Here is a 26,056-nt window from a genome sequence, read left to right on the forward strand (position 1 = left end):
TGACTACATGTATTCTTCAGCATTCTAGGATTTCCCAAATTGCAATAACATTTCCCCTGCCATGTGTTTTCATTAAAATTCTCTAAGATCGTTATTTATTGGCACAAGCGACGCAAAATCGTTCAGCGATATATTGTTTGACCAAGGCAGCCGTGTGGATGTTGTTCGTCGTTTGCAGGGTGTCAAACGTACCAATATGTCTGCTGCGATCCAAACGACGAACAACATTTTGAAAATGAACGACGTGTTAGCGAATAGCGATTTTCAACCTATTTGCGATTGTTCGGAGTCGCACGTAGGTGTCACACGCAACAACGTCGCTAATGATGCCGGATGTGCGTCACGGAAACCGTGACCCTGATGACATATCATCAGATAAATCGTAGCGTGTAATGCCAGCTTTAGTCTGGTCTCATTCCTTGTTTTGTGACCCGCTGTATACTGAAAGTAACCTCTCAGTATCACAAACAGACATGTGAGGGGAATACCGTGGGCTCGCCGCCATCAATAAATGTACAAACATCTGGCGTGCTGGGCCAGAGACCAATTCCAGTGGGACGAGAATCAGCATGAGCAATTTACCTAACCAGGAACTTCCAGATGCACTTGAAGGTGTAAATCACTGGGTGTATGAAGGAGCTGTCCCTGGACCAGCACACCAATTAACAATCTTAACAGAAACTCTAAGGCCATGTGTCCACGCTGCGGAAAATGCGCGGATTTTGCCGCGGATTTCTCGTGGAAAAGCCGCGGATTTTCCGAAAATCTGCAGCAGCGGCACTTCCCAGCCATTTCTATGGCATTTTAGAAATGCTGTGCCCATGCTGCGAATTTTTCCGCGGCGGATTTGCCGCGGATTTTGATCCGGAAAAATCTGCAACATGTAAATTATTGTTGCGGATTTTGATCCGGATTTTGGCTATAGAATTGGGGGAAAAAAAAAAATCCGCACCAAAGTCCGCGGCAATTCCGCGGTAAATCCGCACCTTTGAAAAGGTGTGGATTTGCCAGGAAAGTCGCGGATTTTCATGCAGAAAAATCCGCAGCAACATTCTACCGTGGACACATAGCCTAATTCCCCACCCTTTTTCCTTCCACACACATATGAGCAATACAGGAAAGTACCTCGGGGGTTAAACCCCTGCTAGCAGAGATAGACAAACAGTAAAATTCAGTACTGCAACAATGACCGCTGTGTGATACCGTGTTTTTCCAAAAATAAGACCTCCCCCAAAAATAAGCCCTAGCAGGGATTTTCAGCATTTTTGGAGAAAGGCTTAAATATAAGCCCTCCCCCGAAAATAAGCCCTAGTCCCGGATGAATAATGAAGTGTCCGTGCAGCTAAAAAAGTTACAGATACTGCAGGACACTTCATTATACACAGCGGCACCCGGCAATTACACTCACCCGACACTGAGCAGCAGGACCTGCAGTGATCGCACACCCGCACACATCAGCTCACACACACACACAATCAGATCACACACACACACCAGATCTCACACACAAACATCGGATCGCACACACTGTCAGATTGCACACATAATCAGATCGCACACACAAACATCGGATCACACGCAAACATCAAATCACACACACACACACACAAACATCGGATCGCATACACACTCACCTCATCCAGTGACACCGATCTCTTCTCGCCGGGAGAATCCTGAGAGGCGGTGCGGTGCAGCGCGACGAACAGGACCTGCGGGCGGACACGTGACTTGCTCTCATTCCCTGCTGCCGTAAGTGCTGGATGTGATGTGTGTGTGTGTGTGTGTGTGATCTGCTGTGTGTGTCTGCGATCGGCTGTGTTTTTCTGCGATCGGCAGTGTGTCTGTGATCGGCTGTGTGTGTCTGTGATCGGATGTGTGTATCTGTGATCGGCTGTGTGTGTGCCTGTGATAAGATGTGTGTATCTGATTGGCTGTGTGTGCCTGTGATAGGATGTGTGTATCTGTGATGGCTGTGTGTGCCTGTGATAGGATGTGTGTATCTGTGATCGGATGTGTGTATCTGTGATGGCTGTGTGTGCCTGCTATCTGCTGTGAGTGATCTGCCGTGTATATCTGCGATCTGCTGTGTCTGTGTGCCTGTGATCGGATGTGTGTATCTGTGATCAGCTGTATCTGTGATCGGCTGTGTGTGCCTGCGATCTGCTGTGTGTGATCTGCTGTGTATATCTGTGATCTGCTGTGTGTGTGTGTGTGTGTGTGTGTGATCTGCTGTGTGTGTCTGGGATCTGCTGTGTGTGTCAGCGTGTCAGCTAGCAGCAGGGTAGGACGGCGTGCAGCACTGACCGGAGATCACAGGAGGACCTGGGAACCACGCAGACGTCCTGGTCTGGTGAGTATGAGTCTCCTGGGAAGTGGGGGGGTCTGCTTTTTTAGGGGGTAAACTTACCCCCAACCGTGTTTCTCCAAGAATAAGACAAGAATAAGACATCCTCCAAAAATATGCCCTAGTGCTTTTTTGGGGGGCAAAAAACAATATAAGACAGTGTCTTATTTTTGGAAAAACACGGTGTATATATATATATATATATATATATATATATGTATATATATATATTAGAAGGTGGCCCGATTCTAACGCATCGGGTATTCTAGAATTTATTGTGTAGTTAATGTATGTTTTTTGTGATATATATCGATGTTGTTGTGTGTAGTTGCCAGTGTTTGTGTAGGGCACTGTAAATGTTCTGGGTGTTGTCTGGGTGGGGGTGTGTGTGAGAGTGGTGTTGTATGTGTGTTGCGTTGTGTGTGTTGCGTTGTTTGTGGAGCGCTGTGTGTCTACAGCGTTCTGTGTGTGGTGCTGTGTGTGTTGCGTGGTTTGTGTGGGTATGGAGTGCGTGTGTGTGTTTTGGGGAGGTATGTTTTGTGCAGTGTGTGTGTTGCGCGGTATGTGCGTATATTTGTGTATGCCGCGGTGTTTGTGTGTTGGGTGTTGTGTGTGTGCGGCGTTGTCTGTGTAGGGCGGTGTTTGTGGTTCCCAGTGTGTGTGTGGTGTGTTGTGCGGTGCGCGTGTGGCGATGTGTGTGTGTTTTGGGGGGAGGTGTGCACCCCCATCGTGCTCCATCCCCCATGCTGCGCACCCCCCATCGTGCTCCATCCCCCATGCTGCGCACCCCCCATCGTGCTCCATCCCCCATGCTGCGCACCCCCCATCGTGCTCCATCCCCCATTCTGCGCACCCCCATCATGCTCCATCCCCCATACTGCGCACTCCCCATCGTGCTCCATCCCCCATGCTGCGCATCCCCATCGTACTCCATCCCCCATGCTGCGCATCCCCATCGTGCTCCATCCCCCATGCTGCGCACCCCCCATCGTGCTCCATCCCCCATGCTGCGCACCCCCCATCGTGCTCCATCCCCCATGCTGCGCACCCCCAATCGTGCTCCATCCCCCATCGTGCTCCATCCCCCATGCTGCGCACCCCCCATCGTGCTCCATCCCCCATGCTGCACACCCCCATCGTGCTCCATCCCCCATGCTGCGCACTCCCATCGTGCTCCATCCCCCATGCTGCGCACTCCCCATCATGCTCCATCCCCCATGCTGCGCACTCCCCATCGTGCTCCATCCCCCGTGCTGCGCACCCCCCATCGTGCTCCATCCCCCATGCTGCGCACCCCCCATCGTGCTCCATCCCCCATGCTGCGCATCCCCCATCGTGCTCCATCCCCCATGCTGCGCACCCCCCATCGTGCTCCATCCCCCATTCTGCGCACCCCCATCGTGCTCCATCCCCCATACTGCGCACTCCCCATCGTGCTCCTTCCCCCATGCTGCGCATCCCCATCGTACTCCATCCCCCATGCTGCGCATCCCCATTGTGCTCCATCCCCCATGCTGCGCACCCCCCATCGTGCTCCATCCCCCATGCTGCGCACTCCCATCGTGCTCCATCCCCCATGCTGCGCACTCCCCATCGTGCTCCATCCCCCATGCTGCGCACTCCCCATCGTGCTCCATCCCCCGTGCTGCGCACCCCCCATCGTGCTCCATCCCCTGTGCTGCGCACCCCCCATCGTGCTCCATCCCCCATGCTGCGCACTCCCCATCATGCTCCATCCCCCATGATGGTGACTCCCCATCGTGCTCCATCCCCCATGCTGTGCACCCCCCATCGTGCTCCATCTCCCATGCTGCGCACCCCCATCGTGCTCCATCCCCATGCTGCGCACCCCCCATCGTGCTCCATCCCCCATGCTGCGCACTCCCCATCGTGCTCCACAGTCACACATCAGACAGTATACACGCACACATCTGATCGCATACACTCACACCCCACTTCTCCCTGTGCCCTCCGGTGGTCAATCCCAGCAGCTGTGCTGCACGCCGTGCTCCTCTGCCGACACTCACAGATCCGATTGCATACACTCACACATCAGAACACACGCACACACCCGATCGCATACACGCACAGACCCGATCGCATACACGCACACATACACTGACGATATCGCACATACGCGCTCACACACTCACAACATCCGGAGATACCACATGCTTCCGGCCATGTGATCCTCCAGCAGGTCACTGCACGCACAGTATCGCCGCCGAGAAGTAAGCGATATCACTGGATGTTGTTGTGTGTGGATGCGATCTAATGTGTGTGTGAGGTGTGTGTGAGAGTGAGTGAGTGTGATCTGATGTGTGTGTGTCTGTTCTTATAAGTGTGTGTGTGCGTGCGTGTGTGTGTTGCGCCGCTGCAGGACCTTGCTGCGCTCACCTGCTCCCGGTCGGCGTCTGGTGAGAATGACTGCGGGGTCTTCTTTCTTCTCTCTTCTGGGGGTGCCCGCTGCCTATAATGAAGTGTCTTGCAGTGTCTTTAACTCTTTCACCGCTGCATGACACTTCATTATTGACCGCAGCATATGCCGGCTCCCTGCACATGTGTACCGGGAGCCGGTGTACGCTGGAGCGGGGCTGAGCGGGCGAGGCGTCAGCGTATGCCGGCTCCCTGCACATGTGTACCGGGAGCCGGTGTACGCTGGAGCGGGGCTGAGCGGGCGAGGCGTCAGCGTATGCCGGCTCCCTGCACATGTGTACCGGGAGCCGGTGTACGCTGGAGCGGGCGATGCGTGCGGAGGTGCGAGGCGAGCGGCTAATCCATGTGGGGGGCGGGGCCAGGCCGAGGCGAGCGGCCAATCCATGGGGGGCGGAGCCAGGCCAAGCCCAGAGCGGCTAATCCATGTGGGGGGCGGGGCCAGGCCGAGCCCAGCGGCCAATCCGACAGTTGTCACTTTTATGACACTTACAGTGACACTGTCACGTGACACAATTTTGGAGCAAGACAGACAGACAGAATAAGACAATTATATATATAGAGATTATATATATATATATATATATATATATATATATATATATATATGTGTGTGTTAGATCTGGTTTGGCACCAAAACCACTACCGAGTCAGTGTGCACACTTGTCCACAAAAAGATATAGGCCAGGCATGAGCACAGTGTGGGGAGATAAGGTATGCACACCAGTGACTATGTAAGGGGAATACATGAAATAGCAGAAACTGCTGTGTGAATACTGACTTGAAAAATCCAATAGCTATATGTAAGAGTGAAAATGTGAAAAATGGAATCTGCATTACTGCCATGAACATATGAATCAAGAGAAATTTAGCTACTGAATTTATCAATGCAATTATCAACATTAAATCTCATTTGCCAAGTATCTGCCCATTCTGACATCTTATCCAGATCTTTTTGTAATATTATACTATCAAGTTCAGTTTTTAATATCCTACATAGTTTGGTGTCATCAGCAAAGACTGACACTTTACTATCAATCCCATCCACAAGGTCATTAATAAAGAGATTAAAAAGAATTGGTCCTAGCACAGATCCCTGCGGCACCCCACTGCTGACTATGGCCCATTTAGAGAATGTTCCATTTATGACTACTCTTTGTTTCCTATCTTTTAGCCAATTCCTTACCCAGTTGCATATAGTTTCCCCTAGTCCTTGCTTCTGGAGCTTTAGTATAAGGCTATTATGTGGTACAGTATCAAATGCCTTTGCAAAGTCCAAATAAATCACATCAGCTGCATTACCAATATCCAGATTTGCACTTACCTCCTTCATAGAACCCCAACAGGTTGGTTAGACACGACTTATCTTTCATGAATCCATGCTGTCTGTCAGTTATTATATTATTTTCTGCAACATATTTTTGCATGTCATCCCTTAAAATGCCCTCAAAAACTTTGCATACTACTGATGTCAGGCTTACTGGACGGTAGTTGCCTGGATCTACCCTCTTACCTTTCTTAAATATCGGTACCACATCAGCAATCCTCCAATCCTGAGGCACGAACCCTGTTACAAGCGAGTATAAAAAGATGAGATACAGCGGTCTGTCAATTACGGAGCTCAATTCCCTCAATATTCGTGGATGAATGTCATCTGGCCCTGGGGATTTGTCAATGTTTAATTTTCTCAGACGTAGGCGTACTTCTTCTTGTGTTAAATTAATTATATCGGGTGGTGAACTTTGATTTTTCACTTGTTGAATAATGCCTGGTACAGTCAGTTCCTTGGTGAACACAGATGAGAAATGCCTATTTAATATCTCAGTCTTTTGTTTGTCCTCTATAACTAACTTGTTATTATATTTTAAGGGGCCAATACTATCCTTTGTTTTCCTTTTGGCATTAATGTATTTATAAAAGATTTTGGGATTTATTTTAATGTCATTGGCGATTTTTGTTTCAGTAGCTAGTTTTGCTTGTTTGATTTCTTTTTTGCATTGCCTATTGATATCTTTATACTCCTGCAATGCTATTTCTGTATTCTCAGCCTTCAAGATTTTAAACGCCCTTTGTTTTTGTTTTATTATACTTTGTACAGTCTTATTTATTCATAGTGGTTTCTTTTTATTCCGGGACGTTTTATAACCAGAGGGTATAAGTTTATTACAGGATTCTAGCAGTATATCCTTAAACTTTCCCCATTTATGTTCAGTATCCCCAGTTACCATGACTTTGTCCCAATCTACACATTTAAGTTCTTCCCTTAATTTGTTGAAATCAGCTTTCCTAAAATTCCAGGTTTTAGAATTTCCCCTTTGAAATGTTCTACTGAATATTACGTTGAAGCTTACCATATTATGATCGCTGGTGCCCAAGTGCTCCCGGACCTGTAGATCTGAAATTGTATCCGGTCTATTTGACAGGACCAAATCTAGCAAATTATCTCCCCTCGTCGGTTCATCTACCATCTGAGAGAGGAAATGGTCTTGAATGGTAGATAAGAATTTACAGCTTTTAGCACAACCAGAAGATTCTATGTCCCACTGTATGTCTGAATAGTTGAAATCCCCCATAATAAGAACCCGATTATTATTATTAGCTGCCTTTTCAATTTGTTTCAGCATTTCACCCTCTATTTGTTCAGGTATGTTAGGAGGCTTATAGCAAACTCCAATTAGCATTTTTCCATTATTCCCCTCCCCATGTACATTTACCAATACTGACTCTACATTGTTGCAGTTCCCCCCAATGTCATCATTCAACACAGGTTTTAGATTAGATTTGATAAATATACACACCCCACCACATTTTTTGTCTTTCCTGTCCCTCCTAAATGTACTATAACCCTGTATGTTTGTCACTCAGTCATGGCTTTCATCCAGCCAGGTTTCCGTAATGCCCACCACATCATAATCCATGGTTGACATAAGAGTCTCCAATTCATTCATTTTGTTTGCAAGACTTCTTCCATTTGCCAGTAGACATTTAATCCTATTAACACCTTTATTACTCCTAGCCTCCCTACGTTCCTTGCATGTCTCATCCCCCCCAATCCTTCATTGACCCCTACCATCTCACTGTCTCTATCTGCTCTATCTATCCCCTTTTTTGCTCCACTACCCTCCCTCCCCCGGTTAATTACCCGATGTGTAGTCTGGCTATGTGTGCAGGGAGCAGGGAGCTGGCACTGACAGCGTGAGAGCGGCGGACGCTGGTAACGAAGGTAAATATCGGGTAACCAACCCGATATTTACCTTGGTTACCAGCGCACACCGTTTAGCTCTGGCTCCCTGCATTCCTAGCCAGAGTACACATCGGGTTACATAGTTACAAACCGTAGTTACTAAGGTTGAAAAAAGACCTAGGTCCATCTAGTTCAACCTTCCTCCACCAGTTCTACACCTGGTCACCAAGTCATTTATAACCAACAATGTTGTGTGTACTGAGGAAACCATCCAGCCCTTTTATGAAAGCTGTTATAGTATCTGCCATTACTACCTCTTGTGGTAGGGCATTCCACAGTCTGACTGCTCTAACTGTAAAGAACCCTTTCCTATTTAGCTGTCGGAATCGCTTTTCTTCCACTCGCAGTGAATGCCCCCTGGTCCTTAGTATTGTTTTTGGAAGAAATAAGTCATGTGCCAGTCCTTTATATTGACCACACATGTATTTATACATATAAATGAGATCTCCTCTGAGACGTCTTTTTTCTAAGCTAAACATATCTAACTTTTTCAACCTGTCATCATATGGGAGGCCTTCCATTCCTTGTAGTAGTCTAGTTGCCTGCCTTTGAACTGACTCTAACTTCTGAATGTCCTTTTTAAAATGTGGAGCCCAAAACGGAATCCCATATTCCAGATGTGGCCTTACAAGTGATTTATAGAGGGGTAACAATACGTTAGGATCACGGGATCTAATCTCTCTTTTTATACACCCTAGAATCTTGTTTGCTTTTGCAGCTGCTGCTTGACATTGAGTGCTGCTGCTCAGCTTATTTGTAATGAGAATACCCAAGTCCTTCTCCTATTCTGTAGTCCCGAGTTTACTTCCATTTAATGTATACGCAGTTATAGGATTACTCCGTCCTAGGTGCATTACTTTACATTTATCAACATTAAATCTCATTTGCCAAGTATCTGCCCATTCTGACATCTTATCCAGATCTTTTTGTAATATTATACTATCAAGTTCAGTTTTTAATATCCTACATAGTTTGGTGTCATCAGCAAAGACTGACACTTTACTATCAATCCCATCCACAAGGTCATTAATAAAGAGATTAAAAAGAATTGGTCCTAGCACAGATCCCTGCGGCACCCCACTGCTGACTATGGCCCATTTAGAGAATGTTCCATTTATGACTACTCTTTGTTTCCTATCTTTTAGCCAATTCCTTACCCAGTTGCATATAGTTTCCCCTAGTCCTTGCTTCTGGAGCTTTAGTATAAGGCTATTATGTGGTACAGTATCAAATGCCTTTGCAAAGTCCAAATAAATCACATCAGCTGCATTACCAATATCCAGATTTGCACTTACCTCCTTCATAGAACCCCAACAGGTTGGTTAGACACGACTTATCTTTCATGAATCCATGCTGTCTGTCAGTTATTATATTATTTTCTGCAACATATTTTTGCATGTCATCCCTTAAAATGCCCTCAAAAACTTTGCATACTACTGATGTCAGGCTTACTGGACGGTAGTTGCCTGGATCTACCCTCTTACCTTTCTTAAATATCGGTACCACATCAGCAATCCTCCAATCCTGAGGCACGAACCCTGTTACAAGCGAGTATAAAAAGATGAGATACAGCGGTCTGTCAATTACGGAGCTCAATTCCCTCAATATTCGTGGATGAATGTCATCTGGCCCTGGGGATTTGTCAATGTTTAATTTTCTCAGACGTAGGCGTACTTCTTCTTGTGTTAAATTAATTATATCGGGTGGTGAACTTTGATTTTTCACTTGTTGAATAATGCCTGGTACAGTCAGTTCCTTGGTGAACACAGATGAGAAATGCCTATTTAATATCTCAGTCTTTTGTTTGTCCTCTATAACTAACTTGTTATTATATTTTAAGGGGCCAATACTATCCTTTGTTTTCCTTTTGGCATTAATGTATTTATAAAAGATTTTGGGATTTATTTTAATGTCATTGGCGATTTTTGTTTCAGTAGCTAGTTTTGCTTGTTTGATTTCTTTTTTGCATTGCCTATTGATATCTTTATACTCCTGCAATGCTATTTCTGTATTCTCAGCCTTCAAGATTTTAAACGCCCTTTGTTTTTGTTTTATTATACTTTGTACAGTCTTATTTATCCATAGTGGTTTCTTTTTATTCCGGGACGTTTTATAACCAGAGGGTATAAGGTTATTACAGGATTCTAGCAGTATATCCTTAAACTTTCCCCATTTATGTTCAGTATCCCCAGTTACCATGACTTTGTCCCAATCTACACATTTAAGTTCTTCCCTTAATTTGTTGAAATCAGCTTTCCTAAAATTCCAGGTTTTAGAATTTCCCCTTTGAAATGTTCTACTGAATATTACGTTGAAGCTTACCATATTATGATCGCTGGTGCCCAAGTGCTCCCGGACCTGTAGATCTGAAATTGTATCCGGTCTATTTGACAGGACCAAATCTAGCAAATTATCTCCCCTCGTCGGTTCATCTACCATCTGAGAGAGGAAATGGTCTTGAATGGTAGATAAGAATTTACAGCTTTTAGCACAACCAGAAGATTCTATGTCCCACTGTATGTCTGAATAGTTGAAATCCCCCATAATAAGAACCCGATTATTATTATTAGCTGCCTTTTCAATTTGTTTCAGCATTTCACCCTCTATTTGTTCAGGTATGTTAGGAGGCTTATAGCAAACTCCAATTAGCATTTTTCCATTATTCCCCTCCCCATGTACATTTACCCATACTGACTCTACATTGTTGCAGTTCCCCCCAATGTCATCATTCAACACAGGTTTTAGATTAGATTTGATAAATATACACACCCCACCACATTTTTTGTCTTTCCTGTCCCTCCTAAATGTACTATAACCCTGTATGTTTGTCACCCAGTCATGGCTTTCATCCAGCCAGGTTTCCGTAATGCCCACCACATCATAATCCATGGTTGACATAAGAGTCTCCAATTCATTCATTTTGTTTGCAAGACTTCTTCCATTTGCCAGTAGACATTTAATCCTATTAACACCTTTATTACTCCTAGCCTCCCTACGTTCCTTGCATGTCTCATCCCCCCCAATCCTTCATTGACCCCTACCATCTCACTGTCTCTATCTGCTCTATCTATCCCCTTTTTTGCTCCACTACCCTCCCTCCCCCGGTTAATTACCCGATGTGTAGTCTGGCTATGTGTGCAGGGAGCAGGGAGCTGGCACTGACAGCGTGAGAGCGGCGGACGCTGGTAACGAAGGTAAATATCGGGTAACCAACCCGATATTTACCTTGGTTACCAGCGCACACCGTTTAGCTCTGGCTCCCTGCATTCCTAGCCAGAGTACACATCGGGTTACATAGTTACAAACCGTAGTTACTAAGGTTGAAAAAAGACCTAGGTCCATCTAGTTCAACCTTCCTCCACCAGTTCTACACCTGGTCACCAAGTCATTTATAACCAACAATGTTGTGTGTACTGAGGAAACCATCCAGCCCTTTTATGAAAGCTGTTATAGTATCTGCCATTACTACCTCTTGTGGTAGGGCATTCCACAGTCTGACTGCTCTAACTGTAAAGAACCCTTTCCTATTTAGCTGTCGGAATCGCTTTTCTTCCACTCGCAGTGAATGCCCCCTGGTCCTTAGTATTGTTTTTGGAAGAAATAAGTCATGTGCCAGTCCTTTATATTGACCACACATGTATTTATACATATAAATGAGATCTCCTCTGAGACGTCTTTTTTCTAAGCTAAACATATCTAACTTTTTCAACCTGTCATCATATGGGAGGCCTTCCATTCCTTGTAGTAGTCTAGTTGCCTGCCTTTGAACTGACTCTAACTTCTGAATGTCCTTTTTAAAATGTGGAGCCCAAAACGGAATCCCATATTCCAGATGTGGCCTTACAAGTGATTTATAGAGGGGTAACAATACGTTAGGATCACGGGATCTAATCTCTCTTTTTATACACCCTAGAATCTTGTTTGCTTTTGCAGCTGCTGCTTGACATTGAGTGCTGCTGCTCAGCTTATTTGTAATGAGAATACCCAAGTCCTTCTCCTATTCTGTAGTCCCGAGTTTACTTCCATTTAATGTATACGCAGTTATAGGATTACTCCGTCCTAGGTGCATTACTTTACATTTATCAACATTAAATCTCATTTGCCAAGTATCTGCCCATTCTGACATCTTATCCAGATCTTTTTGTAATATTATACTATCAAGTTCAGTTTTTAATATCCTACATAGTTTGGTGTCATCAGCAAAGACTGACACTTTACTATCAATCCCATCCACAAGGTCATTAATAAAGAGATTAAAAAGAATTGGTCCTAGCACAGATCCCTGCGGCACCCCACTGCTGACTATGGCCCATTTAGAGAATGTTCCATTTATGACTACTCTTTGTTTCCTATCTTTTAGCCAATTCCTTACCCAGTTGCATATAGTTTCCCCTAGTCCTTGCTTCTGGAGCTTTAGTATAAGGCTATTATGTGGTACAGTATCAAATGCCTTTGCAAAGTCCAAATAAATCACATCAGCTGCATTACCAATATCCAGATTTGCACTTACCTCCTTCATAGAACCCCAACAGGTTGGTTAGACACGACTTATCTTTCATGAATCCATGCTGTCTGTCAGTTATTATATTATTTTCTGCAACATATTTTTGCATGTCATCCCTTAAAATGCCCTCAAAAACTTTGCATACTACTGATGTCAGGCTTACTGGACGGTAGTTGCCTGGATCTACCCTCTTACCTTTCTTAAATATCGGTACCACATCAGCAATCCTCCAATCCTGAGGCACGAACCCTGTTACAAGCGAGTATAAAAAGATGAGATACAGCGGTCTGTCAATTACGGAGCTCAATTCCCTCAATATTCGTGGATGAATGTCATCTGGCCCTGGGGATTTGTCAATGTTTAATTTTCTCAGACGTAGGCGTACTTCTTCTTGTGTTAAATTAATTATATCGGGTGGTGAACTTTGATTTTTCACTTGTTGAATAATGCCTGGTACAGTCAGTTCCTTGGTGAACACAGATGAGAAATGCCTATTTAATATCTCAGTCTTTTGTTTGTCCTCTATAACTAACTTGTTATTATATTTTAAGGGGCCAATACTATCCTTTGTTTTCCTTTTGGCATTAATGTATTTATAAAAGATTTTGGGATTTATTTTAATGTCATTGGCGATTTTTGTTTCAGTAGCTAGTTTTGCTTGTTTGATTTCTTTTTTGCATTGCCTATTGATATCTTTATACTCCTGCAATGCTATTTCTGTATTCTCAGCCTTCAAGATTTTAAACGCCCTTTGTTTTTGTTTTATTATACTTTGTACAGTCTTATTTATCCATAGTGGTTTCTTTTTATTCCGGGACGTTTTATAACCAGAGGGTATAAGGTTATTACAGGATTCTAGCAGTATATCCTTAAACTTTCCCCATTTATGTTCAGTATCCCCAGTTACCATGACTTTGTCCCAATCTACACATTTAAGTTCTTCCCTTAATTTGTTGAAATCAGCTTTCCTAAAATTCCAGGTTTTAGAATTTCCCCTTTGAAATGTTCTACTGAATATTACGTTGAAGCTTACCATATTATGATCGCTGGTGCCCAAGTGCTCCCGGACCTGTAGATCTGAAATTGTATCCGGTCTATTTGACAGGACCAAATCTAGCAAATTATCTCCCCTCGTCGGTTCATCTACCATCTGAGAGAGGAAATGGTCTTGAATGGTAGATAAGAATTTACAGCTTTTAGCACAACCAGAAGATTCTATGTCCCACTGTATGTCTGAATAGTTGAAATCCCCCATAATAAGAACCCGATTATTATTATTAGCTGCCTTTTCAATTTGTTTCAGCATTTCACCCTCTATTTGTTCAGGTATGTTAGGAGGCTTATAGCAAACTCCAATTAGCATTTTTCCATTATTCCCCTCCCCATGTACATTTACCCATACTGACTCTACATTGTTGCAGTTCCCCCCAATGTCATCATTCAACACAGGTTTTAGATTAGATTTGATAAATATACACACCCCACCACATTTTTTGTCTTTCCTGTCCCTCCTAAATGTACTATAACCCTGTATGTTTGTCACCCAGTCATGGCTTTCATCCAGCCAGGTTTCCGTAATGCCCACCACATCATAATCCATGGTTGACATAAGAGTCTCCAATTCATTCATTTTGTTTGCAAGACTTCTTCCATTTGCCAGTAGACATTTAATCCTATTAACACCTTTATTACTCCTAGCCTCCCTACGTTCCTTGCATGTCTCATCCCCCCCAATCCTTCATTGACCCCTACCATCTCACTGTCTCTATCTGCTCTATCTATCCCCTTTTTTGCTCCACTACCCTCCCTCCCCCGGTTAATTACCCGATGTGTAGTCTGGCTATGTGTGCAGGGAGCAGGGAGCTGGCACTGACAGCGTGAGAGCGGCGGACGCTGGTAACGAAGGTAAATATCGGGTAACCAACCCGATATTTACCTTGGTTACCAGCGCACACCGTTTAGCTCTGGCTCCCTGCATTCCTAGCCAGAGTACACATCGGGTTACATAGTTACAAACCGTAGTTACTAAGGTTGAAAAAAGACCTAGGTCCATCTAGTTCAACCTTCCTCCACCAGTTCTACACCTGGTCACCAAGTCATTTATAACCAACAATGTTGTGTGTACTGAGGAAACCATCCAGCCCTTTTATGAAAGCTGTTATAGTATCTGCCATTACTACCTCTTGTGGTAGGGCATTCCACAGTCTGACTGCTCTAACTGTAAAGAACCCTTTCCTATTTAGCTGTCGGAATCGCTTTTCTTCCACTCGCAGTGAATGCCCCCTGGTCCTTAGTATTGTTTTTGGAAGAAATAAGTCATGTGCCAGTCCTTTATATTGACCACACATGTATTTATACATATAAATGAGATCTCCTCTGAGACGTCTTTTTTCTAAGCTAAACATATCTAACTTTTTCAACCTGTCATCATATGGGAGGCCTTCCATTCCTTGTAGTAGTCTAGTTGCCTGCCTTTGAACTGACTCTAACTTCTGAATGTCCTTTTTAAAATGTGGAGCCCAAAACGGAATCCCATATTCCAGATGTGGCCTTACAAGTGATTTATAGAGGGGTAACAATACGTTAGGATCACGGGATCTAATCTCTCTTTTTATACACCCTAGAATCTTGTTTGCTTTTGCAGCTGCTGCTTGACATTGAGTGCTGCTGCTCAGCTTATTTGTAATGAGAATACCCAAGTCCTTCTCCTATTCTGTAGTCCCGAGTTTACTTCCATTTAATGTATACGCAGTTATAGGATTACTCCGTCCTAGGTGCATTACTTTACATTTATCAACATTAAATCTCATTTGCCAAGTATCTGCCCATTCTGACATCTTATCCAGATCTTTTTGTAATATTATACTATCAAGTTCAGTTTTTAATATCCTACATAGTTTGGTGTCATCAGCAAAGACTGACACTTTACTATCAATCCCATCCACAAGGTCATTAATAAAGAGATTAAAAAGAATTGGTCCTAGCACAGATCCCTGCGGCACCCCACTGCTGACTATGGCCCATTTAGAGAATGTTCCATTTATGACTACTCTTTGTTTCCTATCTTTTAGCCAATTCCTTACCCAGTTGCATATAGTTTCCCCTAGTCCTTGCTTCTGGAGCTTTAGTATAAGGCTATTATGTGGTACAGTATCAAATGCCTTTGCAAAGTCCAAATAAATCACATCAGCTGCATTACCAATATCCAGATTTGCACTTACCTCCTTCATAGAACCCCAACAGGTTGGTTAGACACGACTTATCTTTCATGAATCCATGCTGTCTGTCAGTTATTATATTATTTTCTGCAACATATTTTTGCATGTCATCCCTTAAAATGCCCTCAAAAACTTTGCATACTACTGATGTCAGGCTTACTGGACGGTAGTTGCCTGGATCTACCCTCTTACCTTTCTTAAATATCGGTACCACATCAGCAATCCTCCAATCCTGAGGCACGAACCCTGTTACAAGCGAGTATAAAAAGATGAGATACAGCGGTCTGTCAATTACGGAGCTCAATTCCCTCAATATTCGTGGATGAATGTCATCTGGCCCTGGGGATTTGTCAATGTTTAATTTTCTCAGACGTAGGCGTACTTCTTCTTGTGTTAAATTAATTATATCGGGTGGTGAACTTTGATTTTTCACTTGTTGAATAATGCCTGGTACAGTCAGTTCCTTGGTGAACACAGATGAGAAATGCCTATTTAATATCTCAGTCTTTTGTTTGTCCTCTATAACTAACTTGTTATTATATTTTAAGGGGCCAATACTATCCTTTGTTTTCCTTTTGGCATTAATGTATTTATAAAAGATTTTGGGATTTATTTTAATGTCATTGGCGATTTTTGTTTCAGTAGCTAGTTTTGCTTGTTTGATTTCTTTTTTGCATTGCCTATTGATATCTTTATACTCCTGCAATGCTATTTCTGTATTCTCAGCCTTCAAGATTTTAAACGCCCTTTGTTTTTGTTTTATTATACTTTGTACAGTCTTATTTATCCATAGTGGTTTCTTTTTATTCCGGGACGTTTTATAACCAGAGGGTATAAGGTTATTACAGGATTCTAGCAGTATATCCTTAAACTTTCCCCATTTATGTTCAGTATCCCCAGTTACCATGACTTTGTCCCAATCTACACATTTAAGTTCTTCCCTTAATTTGTTGAAATCAGCTTTCCTAAAATTCCAGGTTTTAGAATTTCCCCTTTGAAATGTTCTACTGAATATTACGTTGAAGCTTACCATATTATGATCGCTGGTGCCCAAGTGCTCCCGGACCTGTAGATCTGAAATTGTATCCGGTCTATTTGACAGGACCAAATCTAGCAAATTATCTCCCCTCGTCGGTTCATCTACCATCTGAGAGAGGAAATGGTCTTGAATGGTAGATAAGAATTTACAGCTTTTAGCACAACCAGAAGATTCTATGTCCCACTGTATGTCTGAATAGTTGAAATCCCCCATAATAAGAACCCGATTATTATTATTAGCTGCCTTTTCAATTTGTTTCAGCATTTCACCCTCTATTTGTTCAGGTATGTTAGGAGGCTTATAGCAAACTCCAATTAGCATTTTTCCATTATTCCCCTCCCCATGTACATTTACCCATACTGACTCTACATTGTTGCAGTTCCCCCCAATGTCATCATTCAACACAGGTTTTAGATTAGATTTGATAAATATACACACCCCACCACATTTTTTGTCTTTCCTGTCCCTCCTAAATGTACTATAACCCTGTATGTTTGTCACCCAGTCATGGCTTTCATCCAGCCAGGTTTCCGTAATGCCCACCACATCATAATCCATGGTTGACATAAGAGTCTCCAATTCATTCATTTTGTTTGCAAGACTTCTTCCATTTGCCAGTAGACATTTAATCCTATTAACACCTTTATTACTCCTAGCCTCCCTACGTTCCTTGCATGTCTCATCCCCCCCAATCCTTCATTGACCCCTACCATCTCACTGTCTCTATCTGCTCTATCTATCCCCTTTTTTGCTCCACTACCCTCCCTCCCCCGGTTAATTACCCGATGTGTAGTCTGGCTATGTGTGCAGGGAGCAGGGAGCTGGCACTGACAGCGTGAGAGCGGCGGACGCTGGTAACGAAGGTAAATATCGGGTAACCAAGGAAAGGGCTTCTTGGTTACCCGATATTTACATTAGTTACCAGCGTCCGCAGAAGCCGGCTCCCTGCTTACTGTACATTCAGTTGTTGCTCTCTCGCTGTCACACACAGCGATGTGTGCTTCACAGCGGGAGCAGTGGCGTAGCAAAGCGGGGGGCGGAGGGGGTGGTCCGCCCTGGGCAGCACATGTCAGGGGGGCGGCATTTTGGCCACTCGCCTTCAGTTCTGCTGTCCCCGGGCTGAGTTCCGGGGACCGCAGTCCTCGGCAGGAAACTGTGGCTGCCGTCCCTTTAAGGCAGGGGTGGGGAACATCCGGCTCGCGATGACCTTTTCTGCGGCCCCCGGGGCACTGGAGCAGATTCCCGATGGCTGCGGTGCTCGGGCAGCCGCTCATCTTGTCTATTGTCGCCAGACAGCACTGGGGGTGGGACTTCCTCCCTCTGGCTCCTACATGCTCCCCTGTGAAATTGCAGCTAGAAGCAGAGTGATGGGGCAGGGGCCTGTATAGTGCCGTGCGTTCTGCCTCTCACCCTCCCGTTCTGTGCTCGGCTGCTCAGGTCTATCAGGTCTTTTCTTGGAGAGAAAAGAGGAGAATGAAGCCAGCCCTTGAACTGAGCTGCTGCATCCATCACTTGTGCTGCACCTGATCTTACAGGGCAACTAATCAGCAGGTACTTTTATCTGTGTGTGCTGTGTATACGGCGTGTGCGTGTTCTGTGTATACGGCATGTGTGCTGTGTATACGGCATGTGTGCTGTGTATACGGCGTGTGTGTGTTCTGTGTATAAGGCGTGTGTGCGCTGTGTATATGGTGTGTGTGCTGTGTGTGCGCTGTGTATATAGCGTGTGTGCTGTGTATACGGCGTGTGCGCTGTATATACGGCGTGTGCGTGTGCTGTGTATACGGCGTGTGCGCTGTGTATACGGCGTGTGCGATGTGTATACGGCGTGTGCGATGTGTATACAGCGTGTGCGCTGTGTATACGGCGTATGTGTGTTCTGTGTATACGGCGTGTGTGCTGTGTGTGCGCTGTGTATACAGCGTGTGTGCTGTGTGTGCGCTGTGTATACGGCGCGTTTGTGTGCTGTGTATATGGCGCGTGTGTGTGCTGTGTATACGGCGCGTGTGTGTGCTGTGTATACGGTGCGTGTGCTGTGTATATGGCGTGCGTGCTGTGTATACGGCGCGTGTGCTGTGTATACGGCGTGTGTCTGCTGTGTATATGGCGTGCGTGCTGTGTATATGGCGCGCGTGTGTGTGTGCTGTGTATACGGCATATGCGTGTTCTGTGTATACGGTGTGTGTGCTGTGTGTGTGCGCTGTGTATATGGCGTGTGTGCTGTGTGTGTTCAGAGCACGGTATCTTGTATGCCGTAGCGACCGCATGATAACACAGGCCTCACTATTTGGTTGTGAATTTGGTTAACATTATTCAGGTGCAGAAAGGGTTAACAAATTTTCAGTCAGTGGCTCTGAGGTGTTCTGGCTCTGACAGGTTTAGTCTGGTTTTTGCGCGCCTGTTTTGCTGCCAGCTGATTGGATCAGCTGGCAGAAAGTGCGGGTAATTTTAACTATAAAAGTAGCTGCTTCCGTCAGCTGGCTGTCAGAAGAATTGAAGATCAAGAAGAACACCCACCCTCCCCCCCTGGAGAAAGACTACTTCATGAACTGCTCTCGTCGTGACATTTGTTAGTGGGAAAGTCGCCAGTTTTACTGGTGGACTGGTTGGTTATGGACTTCTTTTTGAAAGTATTGGGTAAAGTCGCCAGTTTTACTGGCGGACTGGTTATTTATGGTATATGGTTATGGAAGAATTTTAATAAAATATTGGTTTTAATTATTTATTAATTAATTTATTTATTATGTAACCCTTAATAAATGTCACGGCCATTTTATGCCATTTACTTTATTCAAGTGTGGTGTCTTTAATTTAATGGGTAGGCCTTGTGTTGTCATGCGCTGTGTATACGGCGTGTGTGCTGTGTGTGCACTGTGTATACAGCGTGTGTGCTGTGTGTGCGCTGTGTATATAGCGTGTGTTCTGTGTGTGCGCTGTGTATATAGCGTGTGCGCTGTGTATATAGCGTGTGTGTGTGTGCTGTGTATACGGCGCGTGTGTGTGCTGTGTATATGGCGTGTGTGTGTGCTGTGTATACGGCGCGTGTGTGTGCTGTGTATACGGCGCGTGTGTGTGCTGTGCATACGGCGCGTGTGTGTGTTGTGTATACGGCGCGTGTGTGTGTTGTGTATACGGCGCGTGTATGTGCTGTGTATACGGCGCGTGTGTGTGCTGTGTATACGGCGCGTGTGTGTGCTGTGTATACGGCGCGTGTGTGTGCTGTGTATACGGCGCGTGTGTGTGCTGTGTATACGGCGCGTGTGCTGTGTATACGGCGCGTGTGCTGTGTACACGGCGTGCGTGTGCTGTGTATACGGCGTGCGTGCTGTGTATATGGCGCGTGTGTGTGTGTGCTGTGTATACGGCGCGTATGTGTGTGCGGTGTATACGGCGCGCGTGCTGTGTATACGGCGCGCGTGCTGTGTATACGTCGCGCGTGCTGTGTATACGGCGCACGTGCGTGTGTGCTGTGTATACGGCGCACGTGTGTGTGTGCTCTGTATACGGCGCGCGTGTGTGTGTGCTGTGTATACGGCGCGTATGTGTGCGCTGTGTATACGGCATGTGCTGTGTATACGGCATGTGTGAGTGTGTGCTGTGTATATGGTGTGTGCGCTGTGTATACGGCGTATGCGTGTTCTGTCTATACGGCGTGTGCGCTGTGTATACGGCGTGTGCGCTGTGTATACGGCGTGTGCGATGTGTATACGGCGTGTGCGCTGTGTATACGGCGTGTGCGCTGTGTATACGGCATATGCGTGTTCTGTGTATACGGCGCGTGTGCTGTGTGTGCGCTATGTATATGGCGTGTGTGCTGTGTGTGCGCTGTGTATACGGCGTGTGTGCTGTGTGTGCGCTGTGTATACAGCGTGTGCGTTGTGTGTGCGCGGTGTATACGGCGCGTGTGTGTGCTGTGTATACGGCGCGTGTGTGTGCTGTGTATACGGCGCGTGTGTGCTGTGTATACGGCGCGTGTGCTGTGTATATGGCGCGCGTGCTGTGTATACGGTGCGTGTGCTGTGTATACGGCGTGTGTGTGCTGTGTATACGACGTGCGTGCTGTGTATATGGCGCGCGTGTGTGTGCTGTGTATACGGCATATGCGTGTTCTGTGTATACGGTGTGTGTGCTGTGTGTGCGCTGTGTATATGGCGTGTGTGCTGTGTGTGCACTGTGTATACGGCGTGTGTGCTGTGTGTGCGCTGTGTATACAGCGTGTGTGCTGTGGGGGCGCTGTGTATATAGTGTGTGTGTGCGCTGTGTATATAGCGTGTGTGTGCGCTGTGTATACGGCGCGTGTGTGTGCTGTGTATACGGCGCGTGTGTGTGCTGTGTATACGGCGCGTGTGTGTGCTGTGCATTCGGCGCGTGTGTGTGCTGTGCATACGGCGCGTGTGTGTTGTGTATACGGCGCGTGTGTGTGCTGTGTATACGGCGCGTTTGTGTGCTGTGTATACGGTGCGTGTGCTGTGTATACGGCGCGTGTGCTGTGTATACGGCGCGCGTGCTGTGTATACGGCGTGCGTGTGCTGTGTATACGGCGTGCGTGCTGTGTATATGGCGTGTGTGTGTGTGTGCTGTGTATACGGCGCGTATGTGTGTGCGGTGTATACGGCGCGCCTTGCTGTGTATACGGCGCGCGTGCTGTGTATACGGCACGCGTGCTGTGTATACGGCGTGCGTGCGTGTGTGCTGTGTATACAGCGCGCGTGCGTGTGTGCTGTGTATACGGCACGCGTGCGTGTGTGCTGTGTATACGGCGCGCGTGCGTGTGTGCTGTGTATACGGCGCGTGTGTGCTGTGTATACGGCGCGCGTGTGCTGTGTATACGGCGCGCGTGTGTGTGTGCTGTGTATACGGCGCGTATGTGTGTGCTGTGTATACGGCATGTGCTGTGTATATGGAGTGTGTGCTGTGTATATGGTGTGTGCGCTGTGTATACGGCGTATGCATGTTCTGTGTATACGGCGTGTGCGCTGTGTATACGGCGTGTGCGCTGTGTATACGGCGTATGCGTGTTCTGTGTATACGGCGTGTGTGCTGTGTGTGCGCTGTGTATATGGCATGTGTGCTGTGTGTGCGCTGTGTATACGGCGTTTGTGCTGTGTGCGCTGTGTATACGGCGTGTGTGCTGTGTGTGCGCTGTGTATATAGCGTGTGTGTGTGTGCTGTGTATACGGCGCGTGTGTGTGCTGTGTATACGGCGCGTGTGTGTGCTGTGTATACGGCGCGTGTGCTGTGTATATAGCGTGTGTGTGTGTGCTGTGTATACGGCGTGTGTGCTGTGTATATGGCGCGTATGTGTGCTGTGTATACGGCGCGTATGTGTGCTGTGTATACGGCGCGTGTGTGTGCTGTGTATACGGCGCGTGTGTGTGCTGTGTATACGGCGCGTGTGTGTGCTGTGTATACGGCCCGAGTGTGTGCTGTGTATACGGCCCGAGTGTGTGCTGTGTATACGGCCCGAGTGTGTGCTGTGTATACGGCGCGTGTGCTGTGTATACAGCGTGTGTGTGTGTGTGTGCTGTGTATACGGCGTGTGTGCTGTGTATGTGGCGCGCGTGCTGTGCATACGGCGTGCGTGTGCTGTGTATACGGCGTGCGTGCTGTGTATATGGCGCGTGTGTGTGTGTGCTGTGTATACGGTGCATATGTGTGTGCGGTGTATACAGCGCGCGGGATGTGTATACGGCGCGCGGGATGTGTATACGGCGCGCGTGCTGTGTATACGGCGCGCGTGCTGTGTATACGGCGCGCGTGCTGTGTATACGGCGCGCGTGCGTGTGTGCTGTGTATATGGCGCGTGTGTGTGTGCTGTGTATACGGCGTGTGTGTGTGTGTGCTGTGTATACGGCATGTGCTGTGTATACGGCGTGTGTGAGTGTGTGCTGTGTATATGGTGTGTATGTGTGCTGTGTTTGTTGTGTTTGGCACTTAATAAAGTTTCATATTGTGAGGTTTATTGGTATATCTAATTCCTGGTGTGCACATGTTTACATGCAGAGCTTTTTTTCTTCTCCTTATGTACTGTGTATACGGCATGTTGAATGCTATGTATGGCTTGTGTGTGTATCTCCTGTGCATGTGTACTATATATATGGCCGGTGTAAAATATGACAACTGTGTCAAGGCTGTGAGCAGTATACGGTCAGTGTGTCAGAGCGGCGTGTGTATGTACAGTGTCTCCTGTGTGATATATATGATTTACCAATCTGCGCTCCAAACAAAGACAAACCTGGAAAAACAGTTGTGAGAAGCAAACATCACAGCGCACCAAAGAGAATCAGCTCCGGCCGCCACATTAGGGGTATAGGGGAGAGTTAATTGTTTGACCAATTATAGCCGGGTCATTTTCAAGTTAATAATTTGGTGCGGCCCCTGAAGGTTGGTAGAATTTTCCAAATGGCCCCCAGCAGTAAAAAGGTTCCCCACCCCTGCTTTAAGACCACAGCGTCCTCCTGGTTTGCGCTTCATCTGTGGGCGGAGCTACCGCACGGCCTGCTCAGTCCCACAGATGAAGGAGTCGCAGTGCCAGCCAGCGACCTCTGGCGCTGTGTGGGCCCCCTCTCCTCCGTGACCGAGCGGTAAGTGCTAACCCCCTCGACCTGTATACTCCCTCCCAGCCAACCGGTTTATGGGCCCCAGTGAGCTGCATGGGCTTTCCCCAACCCCCAGTAGCTGCGTGTGCGGGCCCTTAGGAGCCACGTGTGTCTATATGTGCAGCAGAGTTGTGTGTGTGTGTGTGTGTGTGTGTATGTATGTATGCAGTAGAGCTGTGTGTGTCTGTCTGTATGTAGCAGAGTTGTGTGTGTCTGTATGTATGTAGCAGCTGCAGAGTTGTGTGTGTCTATGTATGTAGCAGAGTTGTGTGTGTCTGTATGTATGTATGCAGCAGCTACAGAGTTGTGTGTGTCTGTATGTATGCATGTATGCAGCAGCTACAGAGTTGTGTGTGTCTGTATGTATGTAGCAGCTGCAGAGTTGTGTGTGCCTGTATGTATATATATATGTATGTATGCAGCAGCTGCAGAGTTGTGTGTATGTATGCTGCAGAGTTGTGTGTCTGTCTGTATGTATGCAGTTGTGTGTGTCTGTATGCAGCAGAGTTATGTGTGTGTGTCTGTATGTATGCTGCAGAGTTGTGTGTCTGTATGTATGCTGCAGAGTTGTGTGTGTCTGTAAGTATGCTGCAGAGTTGTGTGTGTATCTGTATGTATGCTGCAGAGTTGTGTGTGTGTATGTGTCTGTATGTATGCAGCAGAGTTGTGTGTGTGTCTGTATGTATGCAGCAGAGCTGTGTGTGTGTATAATAGGCCTACATGTGTGTAAAAAGGTGAAAGTCTAGGACTAAAAGCAGCAGTCTACAATTAGATCTTTGATTGTAGTTCCATGAAAAATAAATATTTTGATGGTTTTCCGGATTTTTGAAAGTTTGTGGATTATCGACGGCCAACGGAGGGGGGCGGCAAATTTGACGACCGCCCCGGGCGGCAAAAGCAGTAGCTACACCACTGAGCGGGAGAGCAACAACTAAAAAATGGTCCGGGACATTCAGCAACAACCAGCGACCTCACAGCAGGGGCCAGGTTGTTGCTGGATGTCACACACAGCAACATCGCTAGCAACATCGCTGTTGCATCACAAAAGTCGTGCCTCAGCAGTGATGTTGCTAGCGATGTTGCGGTACCTTTAGTGAGACGTGGCCTTAAATGATAAAAGGATTAATAGTCCTCTAGTGCTAATCTCCTCCTTATAAAACAATGTTTTTATTAAACTACAGGAGCAGCCAAGTAAGTGATACATCGCTGAAATTAGAGTCTCTATCTCTACATTATGCTGCTCTCAGATTAGTTGGCAAAACCTGGTGACAGTGTCTGTAAGAGATCATACTAATAATTATTGTAGTAACAATAATATAAATGTGATATCATGAATACAAGATAATCAAGCATAATTATTTGATTGTATCATTTTTAACTGAATACAGAAAGAAGTGTATCACCTGAGAAAAATGAACCTCAATGAGAAATTGTGGAATGGGAATTATCTAGAAGAAATGCTCATTCTTACTTCCCAAAATCTTCCCATGATCAAGATAGAAGATAACTATGTTATTGTCAAAGAGCTGGGTAGTGGATCTTATGGACATGTTCTGCTTGCATTAAACCAAACAAAAGGTATACGAGAAAATATGGCCACATATTTGTCATGTGATGCAATTTCTAATGTAAATAAATTATACCCATTGAGTTAACACATTGGGTAGCAAGATTTATAGCTTATAACACTGTTTTTTTTCAAATGACAAAAGTCAAGAAACACCTCTGGGCCATGGAACAGCCTATTCCATTTGAAATAATTGTGCAGGAGAGCAGAAGTTGGGGTTAATGCCATGCTGTCACCAAAGAGGAGGAAAAAAAATGTTGATTTAATAATCAAAATGTTTTATTTCATAGGCCATTACACGTTACATTACAAAGAAAAATTTATTTTACCAAAAAAGAATGTCGCACCTGTTAATACATCTGATTTTAGTTAAAATTTTATCACTACCTTTAGCCAAGATAATTTCTACATTAGAAAGATTCTAACCAAACACTGGGGCATCCTAATAGGTAATCCAGTCCTAAGAAATGTGATGCCGAGTCATGCTGGCATCACTTTCAGGAGGGCTCCCACAATTACAAATATTATTGCACCAAGCAGTTTAAAAACGCCTACCATCATCAGGGGTAGGGATCTCCCAGTGGGTGTTTTTAAAGCTAAGTTCACACAGGGCATCTTTTTGCCGCTTTTTTGAGGTCACAAAGATGCACCGAAATGCATGCATTTTGTTCTCCCAGCAAAGTCTATGAGATTTCTATTATGCTGTCTACACAGGGCATCTTTTGTTGGCTGCATCTTGGCTGCGTTTTTCAAGAGACAGCCCTTCAGTCAATAGATTTCACTTAGAAAACGCATTGGGCAAAACGCTGTAAAAACGCATTTTGGGTCCGTTTTTGCCATGGGTGCGTTTTCAGAAAATGAGATGCACTTTCAAGATGCACTCAAAATGCACATAACAAAAGATGCTCTGTGTGAACATAGCCTTAATGTTTCAGTAAAAGCTGTCTATGCTATCATTCCATCACGCACAAAAAAAAAAACCTTTTGGGTCAGCTGAAAACCCCAAAAATGTCATTATTAAGGGGAATTTTACATGCCAGTCAGAATATATTGTGTATGTGATTGATTGTGAATGTGGGAAGCAGTATGTGGGGAGAACGACACAACC

General features: G+C 45.6%; 1 protein-coding gene across 1 annotated transcript in view; it reads left to right on the forward strand.

The window, feature by feature from the left end:
- LOC142256048 (serine/threonine-protein kinase SBK1-like) overlaps nt 1–26,056 on the forward strand; it is a 551,532-nt gene that overhangs the window by 93,778 nt on the left and 431,698 nt on the right. Inside the window, exon 2 of the mRNA XM_075327550.1 lies at nt 24,770–24,959. Within this exon, the coding sequence (XP_075183665.1) occupies nt 24,794–24,959 (166 nt within the window). The 5' untranslated portion in view covers nt 24,770–24,793. The remainder of the gene's footprint in view (nt 1–24,769; nt 24,960–26,056) is intronic.

Source organism: Anomaloglossus baeobatrachus, chromosome 11, assembly GCF_048569485.1.
Source record: "Anomaloglossus baeobatrachus isolate aAnoBae1 chromosome 11, aAnoBae1.hap1, whole genome shotgun sequence".
Taxonomy (NCBI): Eukaryota; Metazoa; Chordata; class Amphibia; order Anura; family Aromobatidae; genus Anomaloglossus; species Anomaloglossus baeobatrachus.